The sequence below is a fragment of the Polistes dominula genome, unplaced genomic scaffold (genome assembly GCF_049000335.1).
Source record: "Polistes dominula isolate Pdom_NZ unplaced genomic scaffold, Pdom_raw_medaka contig_373, whole genome shotgun sequence".
NCBI lineage: Eukaryota > Metazoa > Arthropoda > Insecta > Hymenoptera > Vespidae > Polistes > Polistes dominula.
This window is the reverse complement of record NW_028300899.1, coordinates 930574-942937: the sequence shown is the minus strand read 5'-3', so window position 1 is coordinate 942937 and position 12364 is coordinate 930574. Positions and strand designations below refer to the sequence as shown.

At 28.7% G+C, this 12364-nt stretch overlaps 1 protein-coding gene across 4 annotated transcripts in view; it reads right to left on the bottom strand.

The window, feature by feature from the left end:
* Positions 1-2437: 2437 nt before the first annotated feature.
* Positions 2438-12364, bottom strand: part of Invadolysin (leishmanolysin-like peptidase, invadolysin) — a 274537-nt gene continuing 264610 nt past the window's right edge. For all 4 annotated transcript variants that reach the window (XM_015317771.2, XM_089179320.1, XM_089179322.1 and 1 more), the window contains 8 exons: positions 11005-11208; positions 7187-7412; positions 6502-6695; positions 5543-5675; positions 5046-5205; positions 4704-4870; positions 4436-4555; positions 2438-3803 (listed from right to left, as the gene is read on the bottom strand). In XM_015317771.2, the coding sequence (XP_015173257.1) occupies positions 3642-3803; positions 4436-4555; positions 4704-4870; positions 5046-5205; positions 5543-5675; positions 6502-6695; positions 7187-7412; positions 11005-11208 (1366 nt within the window). In that variant the 3' untranslated portion in view covers positions 2438-3641. The remainder of the gene's footprint in view (positions 3804-4435; positions 4556-4703; positions 4871-5045; positions 5206-5542; positions 5676-6501; positions 6696-7186; positions 7413-11004; positions 11209-12364) is intronic.

Sequence of the window (12364 nt, the reverse complement as noted above, 5' to 3'; positions counted from 1 at the left end):
AGAAAAATAGAACACACGTTTTAATTACGATAGTCCAATAGCATTTAACGAGTACCTTTTTTCTTTTTTTTATTGTATTTTGTATTTCAAATGACATTACTTACGTTCTAAAAAAAAACTCATTTTTACGTCCGGAATCGTAGGCACAGTTAAATTCTCCGCTGTGGTGAAATTTTTAATGATATGAAATTTGTTTGTTCCATTTTAAAGGGAAAAAATTGAATATCTTTCAATTACGTACGATAAATACACTCGTGTGTTTAAGCAAAAATATAATTCTTTGGAATAAAATTCTACCCACAGAAGAAAATTTAACTGTTTTATGTATATACAATCGTTTTTTTCTTTTTTTTTCTTTTTTTTAACTTACGAAGTAGATAAAAAGATGTCCGGACGATTTTCATATCGGAAGATAGAATTATCGAGAGAAAAATGCAACAACACTCACAACCATCTCAAAATTTTATCTCACAATTTAACTTTTATTTTCGCGTAATTTTTTTCCTTTTTTTTTTTTTTTATTTTTTCTGTTGCAAAAAATCGTCTTAAAAATAATACAGGGGAAACGTTTTATAGATTTTGATGGCGTAATTAAATTCTTTATTCTTTTCTTGTACATCTATTAGCCTCTTCATTGTTCTTTTTTTTTTTTTGTTTCTAGTTTATAGTAGGTCATACAATTATTAATTAGACGATTTTTGAAAATTTCTCATCAACAGATAAACGTAGATACAATATTTCATATTTATAACAACGAAAAAAAGAAACAAGTTCGGTCCCCGTTACTTATGGTTATAGAGGATTTTTTTTTGTTAGTAATAATTTACTTTCTTACAGGGATGGCACATAGTACTCAAAGACGGAGATTATCGATAGGACATCAACTTCGTATGTTCATATAATACACACACACATATATATTTCTTGTATACATGTATATTTATATTATTAATACGAGCTGTCGCTAATCGAATTTGAAATCCGAAGTAATCGACGATGACAATGATTACCCTGCATGCTTGGAATGATGATAATTAATTAGAATCATTGACAACATTTACAATAAACTCTCATAATATTGTTTCTTATTTCTTTCATTTATTTATTTATTTCTTATTTTTCATTGTTTTAACTATCCACGATTACTTTTGTTGTTGTTGTTGTTGTTGTTTATTGATAAAAACTACCAGTCGTGTTTGTTTGTTTGTTTGTTTTCAAAAGAAAATTCTTTATTAGAATAATTCATTGTAATAATAACAAAAATTATTTGATTTGAATTTTTGTGTAACAGTGGATTAGAAAATTTAGTAAACCACAATTTTGAACACGCGAGGATTTTCACAATAGGACCGATAATAATAATAATAATTATTATTATTAGTAATATTATATTTGTCAAAATCATAGATTTTATTTTTACTTCTTCTTTATTTGTTTTTTGTTTTTTTTATCGAATAAAAATTGTACAGCACAATGGCCAAAATTAAGATTATCTCAATAGTACGTTCAAAAGATTAGAAACATATTTTTTCACGCTCCCACATACATACACACACACACACACATGCATACGGATACGGATACGCAACGCAAATGTACTCGCATACACTCGGAGCATATCGATGTTCTTACATTCGCAATATTTAAACGCTTTGAATGTATTCAATACAGTAAACTACTTATTTAAACATTAATAGTATCTGTACAAAAGTATAGATTAAATGTCTTTTTATCTATACAAGATGACAATACGACGTTCACTTGACGACTATCCTTAACATCCGTCTCTCGACTGTGTAGTATAAAATTCATTTCTACTTCCGATTCGTTTATCTAATCGGAATTAAATAAAACTATCATTTACTTTATTTTCTATTTGAATGTTTTGAATTTGTTTTTTTTCTTTTTTCTTTTTTTTTTTTTTTGGAATGTATCGAGAGAAGATGGCTCCGATGCTAAGATTTGCTTTTAAAATGGCAAAACACAAAAGTGTGATCTTCTCGAAGCGATTAGAATACGTACAAACGATCTTCTAAGATCGATTATTATTATTATTATTATTATTATTATTATTATTATTATTATTATTATTATTATAATTATTAATATTATTATAGTCTCTACGCGTATTTAGAATAAAAACGAAATTGAAACATCTTGGTTTAATACATCTATGATAATTAATTACGATCATTGATCTTCGCCATTTTCTTTTCTTTTTTTCTACTTTTTTCTTTTTTCTTAATACACAAGCTTTCTCTCTTTTTTTTCTTTATACGCATAAAAATTTATCTTCTGTTATATGTATATTATATTTGTTTTATCTTATTCTGTTTTTTGTTTTTTTTTCTTTCTTTCTTTCTTTCTTTTTCATTCTCGTAAAATTATTTACAAAACTTATCGCATTTATTCGCGTAGAAGATATTTCAGATGTCGATTTTTTTTTCTATTTTTTTTTTTTTTTAATGAAATATTGTCCAACCAACGACCCTGTGTGACTCCATGAAATTTATCGAACATATTTATGTATATATATCTATGTGTATGTATAATACATAAATACGTAAGAACGTTGGACACACGTCACTTTTTTTTTCCTATTTCTTCATCATCATTATCATTATCATCATCCTTAATCCTTCTACATGTCTAAAAAAAACATTTCGATATGACTCATTTGTTCTTCTCACTTACAAGTTTAAATGTTAAGCGTAAAAATCAAGAAAATCATTATACAACGAAGATTATTATACAGGACATTAGTGTGTATGCATTTTAGCTTCGTTATTTAAAGATTTGACGGGAATGTTAGTTTACGAAGTATAGAATGTTAATTTTATTTCTTGACGTTTCTATCGTTACGAATAATCCGTTCGTTTGTGTTGCTAAATATTTTTTTTTTAGATATATATCCAATTTTTTAATAATATTAATATATATATATATATAATAAAATAATATATATAATAATGTAAAATATTATATATATATATATTAATTTATTATATATATTATTATATATATTAATATATTATATATTATATATATTTTAATATATTATATATTATATATATATGTGTGTATTTATATATTTATATATCTTTCCCATAAAAATAATGTTATAGGGATTTAACTATATGATCCTTTAGAAAATAAAATTAGCAACAATAAATATCGATCGAGACAAATTGATCAAACTTTTTCGCTCCCAAGATCTAAAGATCACAAAATCGTAAGGTTTTTTTCTTTTTTGTTTTTGCTTTTTTTTTTTCTTACCCGTAATACTCGAGAGCTAAAAATAAATTACTCAAAAAGAATGTTTTAGTTTGGTTGTTATTTTGTTTTTCTTTTTCTTTTCTTCCCTTTTTATAATTGGATGAAAATTTGTTCCGTGGCTTAGAAAATGCGACGAGGTTTTTGAAATGGTGTACAATGTTTTATGTTCCCCGTTCGCACGCACACTCGTATATGTAATTATATGTATATATTTATAGAAACTTAGTGATTTCTAAATATATATATATATATATTTAACGCAACTACGATGATGAATTATCATAAGTATGTTGTTGTTGTCGTCGTCGTTTTATCGAGTCAGATGATGGTTGTAAAAAAATCTTACTAAATTCGACAACGTCATATCATCTAACGACGAATGATAAATAAACGATTAGAATAGTCACTGTTAAGTTTAGACCAAAAATTCCTGCCGATGAACAATCAAGATTGTCTCTATGATAATAAGTTGCAGGTGGATGTTCATCGCCAGGCTTACACCAGTCACCTCGAGTTTTCAGTTCAGCCTGAAATGGATTAAACAATTGATCAAGATTACTTCATTTATCATTTATCATTAATCATTTTGAAAATTTAGGATATTATATGAATTTGGTTCTAGGAAAGATAGAAATAACTTGGGAATTTATAAATTAGGGTTGTATGTTTTATTGTGATACGTTTGTTAGGAGTAATTGACATTTTTGTAATATAAGGGCTTGGCTTTTGAGTATTTTCTTAGGGCCAGAAAATTGCAGAAAAATGGATTGAAGAAATTGTAAATTACAAGGATAATGCTGTGCTGATTTATAATTAGGTAAATCCTTAATATATATTTATATTAAATAAATGTATTATTGAAAATAAATGAATTAAATTTTTCTCTATATTTATTAAATTCTATACTATTTTAATAAAAATTAATATTAGCATATATATATAATTATAAATTAGCACAAACTTTTCAAATAAGCGATATAATAATGACAATGATATAATAATTAAAATAATAATAATAATAGTAATAAATATGATAGTAATCTTTGTAATAATGATAACAGAAACGAAAAGAAGAAGATATGAAGTAATACGTAAGAATAAATATTAAAATAATTATATTCCATTATAATTAAAGGTAAAATAATATGATAAATCTTACTTGACAGATATCTTTACAGCGTGGACATATCAAAGCACCTTTGTGTAGCCAACCATTTTGAATAATCCTAATTGCTATTTCTTGACCAGCATGATAGCAAGTGTAGGTATAATTTGCCACCTACAATTAAATATATGACATTTAATAGATAATTCATTCATGTAAGTTATCCATTGTGCAATAACACAGATCCTATTAGTGTCTTCGCCAGTTTGAGATTAATTAATGACTTAAGATAATTGTGCTCATTAGGATAATATTCACTGACCATAATATGCAGACGACCCGTCTCGCATTTGTATTGATAACAACCGGAACCCCAATGTTGCCACTGACGTGCCTGATTGCACGTTCTCTCTTCCCACATTTGATTGGTATGATCGAAACATCTCGAATGGGATCCATATTTTTCCAATGCAAAATTTTTCTCTGGATCTTAAATGAAAATAAATAGTCATCGTAAAGTAAGGTACATTTTATTTATTTATTTATTTAAACGTTAACATTTTATAGAATTTTATGCGAAATTTCTGTTATGATTTGAATGGGAAAATTATTCTATTAAGTACTTGTTTTTTATTTTAGATTTTTTTTATTCTTTTACACTTACGTGGATTGTTGTCTTCATAAAGACAATGAGAACCCCTTACAACGATGTTTCGAGCTCGCCATGTAAATTCTTGAATATATGGACAATAGTCTGCCAAAGATACTGAACCACCGTAATATTGTTCTTCTCCAAATGGTACGTGTGGGATTAAATCGAAATTCTGTTAAAAATACAAAAAAATACTCGTTAAAATAACTTTTATTGTATATATCATTTAAATAATATTTAAAAATAGACGTATATATACTGAATCACAGATATTATTGGTACGTTCAGTTTTATTAGATTATTTTTAAACAATTCTTTTTTTTTCCTTATTAGTAGCAACCCTCCCTCCCTCCCTCCTCCCCCTATATAAGGCTCGTTCATGCAAAAGTTCTTTTTGAAATACAAATAAACATTCGCGTGTTCATTCATAATTCACAATTGTGTTTATTTTAAAGAATTTATTATAAGAGAAATAAGAGATAATTGAATAATAAAATAATAATATTTACTTGATATTTTTTCGGTAAGGGTTGAGGATGTTTCACCAAATTGCACAAAGCTACGGAACTTCGATCATCCGTACACTCGGTTTGTAATGGATCTTGTTTCACCTTATTGCAGAAAGGATGAATCGATTTCCCACTGGAAATAAGTAATAACATTCTTAGAAAAGTATAATAGTATGGTGTTAAACTATAACGAGATCTTTCTCGGTACGATTTAATACATTTTTTAAAAGCTACGTTTCTTTATTTTCTTCTTTTTTTATATCGAAGAATTTCTATTACTCACTTTTGCTCTCTGCTGGTATTTCGATATCCCAAGAGAGAGACAGACAGACAGAGAGAGAGAGAGAGAGAGAAAAAGGGAGATCGAATGAAAGAAAATTGAAAATTAAGTGTCGAATTTTTAATTATTTTACCTAATAAGAGATTCTAAATTGATTATATATAATATTATTTAAAATATAATACGATTGTAATAAAATTAGTCTCTCGTTCTAAAATATATGACAGATAAAACGATAAAAAGAAAGACAAATAAAGTATCCATTTAAATCGAGAAAGCAAGAGAATAAAAGAAATGTTGGAAAATATATTTATATCTGTAAATCAGTAAATGGAAAGATCACGGATCTCGGTAACAGCGATTTTATTAGAGTAACTACAGTCGAGTATTAAAGTGCACGATAATCGAGTTTCTTATGCATTGAAAAGCTAGAGGGTAAGAAGAAAACGCGATGATGCTTTTAACGGAATAGGCTTTTTTTTTTGTTGAAAAGAAACACGAAAAAGGATTGGTGGGATGGAGGGAATGTTTGTGTGTATGTGTGTATAAAAAAAGATTCACAATCTTACGATAGATAAGATTTCACTGGTTAACATTGAAAACGTGACTATTTGGGCTATTTCCATTGGGGAATAATATCGTGTCGCGTCAGAGTTTAAATTCAACGAGGGATACTTACGATAAACGTGACGATTTCGAGGATATCCATTCCTTGCAGGATTTCATAGCAAAATCGCAACCCAAATGTCGTCCCCAACCGAGTTTTTGCGCCATCGAGTAATTTGCGCTGTACCAACCGGTATCCTCCATCAATGCTAGAGTAATCCTCGAGTAAACTGGATTTTGTGTGTGGGTACCAGTCATAGCTTCGTTCTATCATATATATATAATAAGAATTAGTTATTAATTATCCCTAAGTTTGATTCAAAAAAAAATTACAATAATTATATGTAAAAATGAATATTTTGATTTTGTTTTTAAATATTATCATACCCATTTGCATTATGGTTTCAAATATACTACTAATTTCATATATAAATCAGGGAATTGCAAATAATAAACATTTTTGTATTTATTTATTTATGATTTCATCGTCAATTTCACATTTGATAAAAATTGAACAGTAACAACAACAACATGTTGTAATTTGCAAATTTATTATCCTAACAAATGAATAAATATCAAAATACTTTTTAAAAAAAGTTATCGATCAATCGTAATTTATATCAAAAATTTCAAATGTTTAATAAAGAAAAAGTAAGTAATATAAGTAAGAAAAATAATTGACGAATGTGATAAATTTTGAAATTAACGAGTATGAAAATAATTGAATGGATTATAGGAAATTAGGGAAAATTAGTAACCTCGAAGACTCGCTTTTCCCAATGCGTCAAGGCCGTCCCATCCTCTCCCTGGTCTTCGAGTTCTGCACCCTCCAAGTCCGGGCAATCGAAGTGTGCTTGAACTTCGGCACGAACTCGTGGCGTTACGATCATTTGCATCGACCTCTCGACGTAACCACCGTGCACTTGCCAATATGGCCTCGTTACGGTCTTGATCGTACTCTCGCTCCACTGATGCGTTTGCAATCTGCGCATATGCGGTAAATTATTACTTCCTCTTTCTCCTCTTCTTCCTCCTCATCCTTCACTACTACTACTACTACTTCTTCTTCTTCTTTTGCTTCTTTCTCATCGTATTCTTTTTTTTTTCTTTTTTCTTTTTTATTTTCCTCATTAATCGCGTTCGTTAATTAAGGTCGTTTCACAAAAGTGAAAGAGAGAGAAAGAGAGAGAGAAAGAGAGAAAGAGAAAAGATCATCTTTGTCTGCTTCTCGTTATAGAATTAATTAAAAATTTATTTGTTTCTATAGTTTTTTTTTTTTTTTTTCGTTTTAACCACCTACGATCTATCTTGAAATTGAAATAAAAATAAAACGATATGGATGGAATATAAAGATTGGAATATATTTTCCAAACTTCTGGGAGAAAACTTTTCACAAAAAGGATACTTTTAATAATTATAAAAAATAATAAAATCACTTTTGATTTGTTAATCGTTCATGACGCATATACGAGTTTAATAAAACAAATAATAATTGTAGGATTTATCAATGAAAAATAATTTAAATATCTCGAAATAATTTTCTTTTGGAATCGTTTAGGCTAATTTTTGATAAAACGTGTAATACGACGTTATTACGAGAAAAAAAAATAATAATTGAAGAATTGATAATAGGTATCATAGTACATGACAGGAATACAGTGGTGCCATTTCAAAAGTCGATTAATAATCTCTGGAGATTTCTCTGTTGAGAGTAATTTAAACGCAGCATTCCTCTTGCCATCTCTCTCTCTCTCTCTCTCTCTCTCTCTCTCTTTCTTTATTTCTTTCTTTCTCTTCTCTTTATTTTTCGTACAGAATGATTGATACAGCACGGTAGTAGAAAGCTGTTTTCGACAGCAAGCCAGCCATCGCTTTTCATATTTCGACATGACGGATGTATCCGTGAATGGTCATTTCACGGAGTACGAACACGAGGTGAAAAACATTATTACGTTTGACTATATACTACTTTTCTATCTATCTATCTTTCTATCCATCTATCCATCTTTTTATCTATCTATCTATCTGTCTATCTTGTTCGTTTATATCTTGGAACGTTTACGAAATAATGGAAGTAGGTTGTAGAAAATGAAACAATATCGATCCGCTATCGAAGATTTTGTTCTTTTTTTTTTTTTTTAAACAAATCATTCTCTTGACAAATTAAAAAATTATGCTGATAATTAAGGTTAAAATGTACAACGTTAAATGTTCCGGAAAATATATCATACAACAATTGAAATAATAACAGAGATGTAGACAACCCTTCCATCCTTTTTTTTTTCTTGAGACTAAACACGCACACGGGGTAACTGTTGATTCTATTTTTAGATATCGATAGAAAATAATACAACTTTTATTAACATTTATTTAAGAGAGAGAGAGAGAGTTTTTTTCTTGGTACGATTTAAGTGCACAAGATCTATGTATTACACTGAAAGAATTTCGAGAATTAAGTGGAGATGGGCATCCTAAAAACATTGAGAAACATTTTAGTGTAAGACCGATGGAAAAACAGGTTAAAATCTAAAATAGAAACCGAGCACAATGCTGATCTTATTGTAACAACAAGATAAAAGAATATATTTTTAATGATTAGTAATTGAACTCGTGTTCTTTTTATACAGTATTGTCTATTTCTATCTTTACAATGTGAAAATGTGGAAGATTAAGTTCTTATAATCAGATAAGGTGAAAAAGCGTGTGCACGTGTGACGGCACGTGTGCATTTACAGTAAAGATTAGTTCATGATCGTACGAAAATAAATGTTGTTAATTTAATAATACAACTTGTGTCGTGTGTTGTTATTTGACAAATTGGAATTTTCTGATTAATCTTGTAAAATATAATATTAATTGAAAAGATGCTTTTCCTTTTGATCTGAATCACGCATGAAATGGTACGATGTAGAAAAAAGATAGTAAAAAAAAAATCAATAGAATAAATATTTTACTTTGATAATAATTTCATTTCAATAAAGAAGTACAATAGACGATTAATTTCATTTTTCTCATGGTATTAACGAACGAGCTCGGTTTTATAATTATTTTCTTTTTTACGTGAGAAGGTATCCAACGTGGTTTCATTAAAATCGTAGATCATAATGAAAGATGCATTGTTTTTTTGTATTACGAAAAAAATTGGAAAATATTTCTACGATCTTTGAAGGTGTTAAATTTGTAAATGCAACGAATGTAAGTAATGAAAAAAAGAAAAAAAAAGAAAATAGAATTAAAAAATGAAATATAAATTTTCGTAGTTATGAGAGACGAGACATTAAAAACATATGTTTATAATTCTTTAAGGTGTTAATGGAAAATATTAGGAGTGATGAGATTTTCAGAATATAGGATTGGATTTGAAATGTAACAGATGTAAATAATAAAAAAAAAAATTAAAAAATAAATTTATCTTATTGTGGAGAAAAAAAACAACAACAACAATATGAAAAAAATATTTTTACAATTAAACGTGTTTTGATTAAGAATATTAGATGCGCATGGATGTCAGAAATAAAAGGGTTGAATTTTTAAGAGCGACAGATATGTAAAATAGGAAGGAAGGAAGGAAGGAAGGAAAGAAAGAAAGAAGGACACAAATATGAGAGTACAGTAAAAAAAAAAAAAAAAAAAAAAAAAAACGTGGAAAGAGGAAAGAGAGTGAAACAAAAAAAAAACAAAAAGGGAGAAAGAAGAAAAAGAAATGGCAAAAAGCAGGAGGACGGTAGGAACGCGTTCCACGCCGGAACGGTTCGTTATGGTTCGTAGACTGAAAGGGAGCGAAAGAGAGAAAAAGAGAGACAGAGAGAGAGAGAGAGAGAGAGAGAGAGAGAGAGGAAAGTTGGAATTTTCCAATTTTAAAGGCAGATACTACACGACGAACATGGTGGAAGAGAACGCAGGAGTAAAGGGTGAGAAAAAGAGGGATGGAAGGAAGAATGTCGTCGGGGTTGGATGATGGATCGTTGTAGCCACCGACGACGTTGTTGCTTCTTGTTTCTTTCTCAAAAAACGAGATAGAAACATAAAAGTAATCTACGATGTCGTCTACGTCTCTTTCACTTCCACTCATATTTTGACATTTCATATATTTTATATTTAGCATATTTCTATATATATATATATATGTATATACGAGGATGAGTTAAAAAGTTTCGAGCTTATATCAAGAGATAAAAGATTGACTGAAAAAAAAAAAAAAATAATTGGTTTCTACGTTAGACTTAAATACATTTCGATAGTTTCACCTATTTCATTCGTATATGTTTTCAATTAGAATAAAAACGAACTCTACTCGATTAGTTCGAATTTATAATTAAATTTTTGTCGAATAATTTGATCAACTTTTAGTTTAATAATACAATTATCTGTTAAAAAGTGTACTTTTTGTTTGTTTATACGAAATAATAGAAAAATAGCTTTGTTGATAATGTAAAATTTATGTTGTGCTCACATAACTCACACGTACGCACGACTACTAAAAACTATTAACTATTATAACGAAAGACAATAAAGAAAAATCAATTCTTCAGTATGATTTTATTTTTTGTTTTATGGTAATTTTAATAATACTCACTTTTCATTCAACGGAGGTTTCCCAGTGTCACTTCTCCTCGGTGTTCTAGGTTCACCATTTTCATCCCTGTAAAAGGCATAAAGACTGACGGAGAAACCCAATGCGTGAAGAATTTCGTGTTTCACGGTACTCAATAATGTTTCCAGTTCCTGGGGCTTCGTACTAATACTACCAGGACAAAGATTTGCATGTCCTGCGATTGGTCTGAAAAAAATATGAAAAAAAAAAAAATATTAATACTTTATTTACGTTGGTTGGTCTATGGGACGTCGAGAATAAAGCCATAAAAGAGAATTGTGAAATAATGCGGAGTATTTGGCGTTCACCTGCTATCACCTGGGTCATATAATCGAAATGTTTTTTTAAGATTTAAATGTTTTGTTTAGATAAAGGATCCTCTAGTAGTTTGTAGCGGTTTTGATGGGTCAGTGGATTATAAATGATCTGGGTGTTAATTTGAAGTATTTCGTTGAATAAATTAAAATGACAATAATTGTGAGCATATATAATAACTTTATAAATTAGAAATCATTTTTAAACAGGTGTAAATCCAATTCTTTGTAACAGTCGGTTAATTTTGATAATTTTCAAATTTTATTTCCATTTGCATATTAATTTTTTTTTTTTATTATTTTTTATTTGTACGTTATCGTAAAACGGGAAAGCACCCACCCCCCCTTCAAACTCGTAAACAACGATATAATATGTATATACATATTCACTATTTACTTATTTAGAAAATCCGTAGAAATTTTCTGGACAATCGAATATATGCAGTTATCATAGAAAAAATAGAAAAATAAAAGAGAGAGAGAGAGAGAGAGAGAAAAAAAACAAGAAAATAAAGGAAGAAAAAGTTTTAAGAGTCGAATTCGATATATTATTTGTGACACGTGCCATTGACGGATGAATTCAATTCACTTTCGATCGATCGATCGATCGATCGAAGGAAGAAATCGTAATGCTTTTGAAATATTCACGGAAGTTTGATAGATTGCTTTGGAAATATTAAATCACGTGGAACGCGTTCGATTCTTCTTTCATTTCTATGCGTCCTTTTAAACCGGAGCTAGGTATATATTGTTGAAGAGTAAAAGCTTACCAAAATGAATAAATCGCGAATTGAAATTTTCTCGCGACTAACGTATTCCTCAATAATTTGTTTTCCACTGTATATATATATATATATATATATATAATCGATACGGGGGGTTTTTTTTTGTTTCTTTTTAAAGGATATCGAGGTAAAAGAGAAAACGTTAATTAAGTCGGTCGGCGAATAAATTCCCGTTATGCGAAAGAAAGAAAGAAAGAAAGAAGAAATACTTCGATGTTTATTATTTGCTTCGCTCGTTTCATT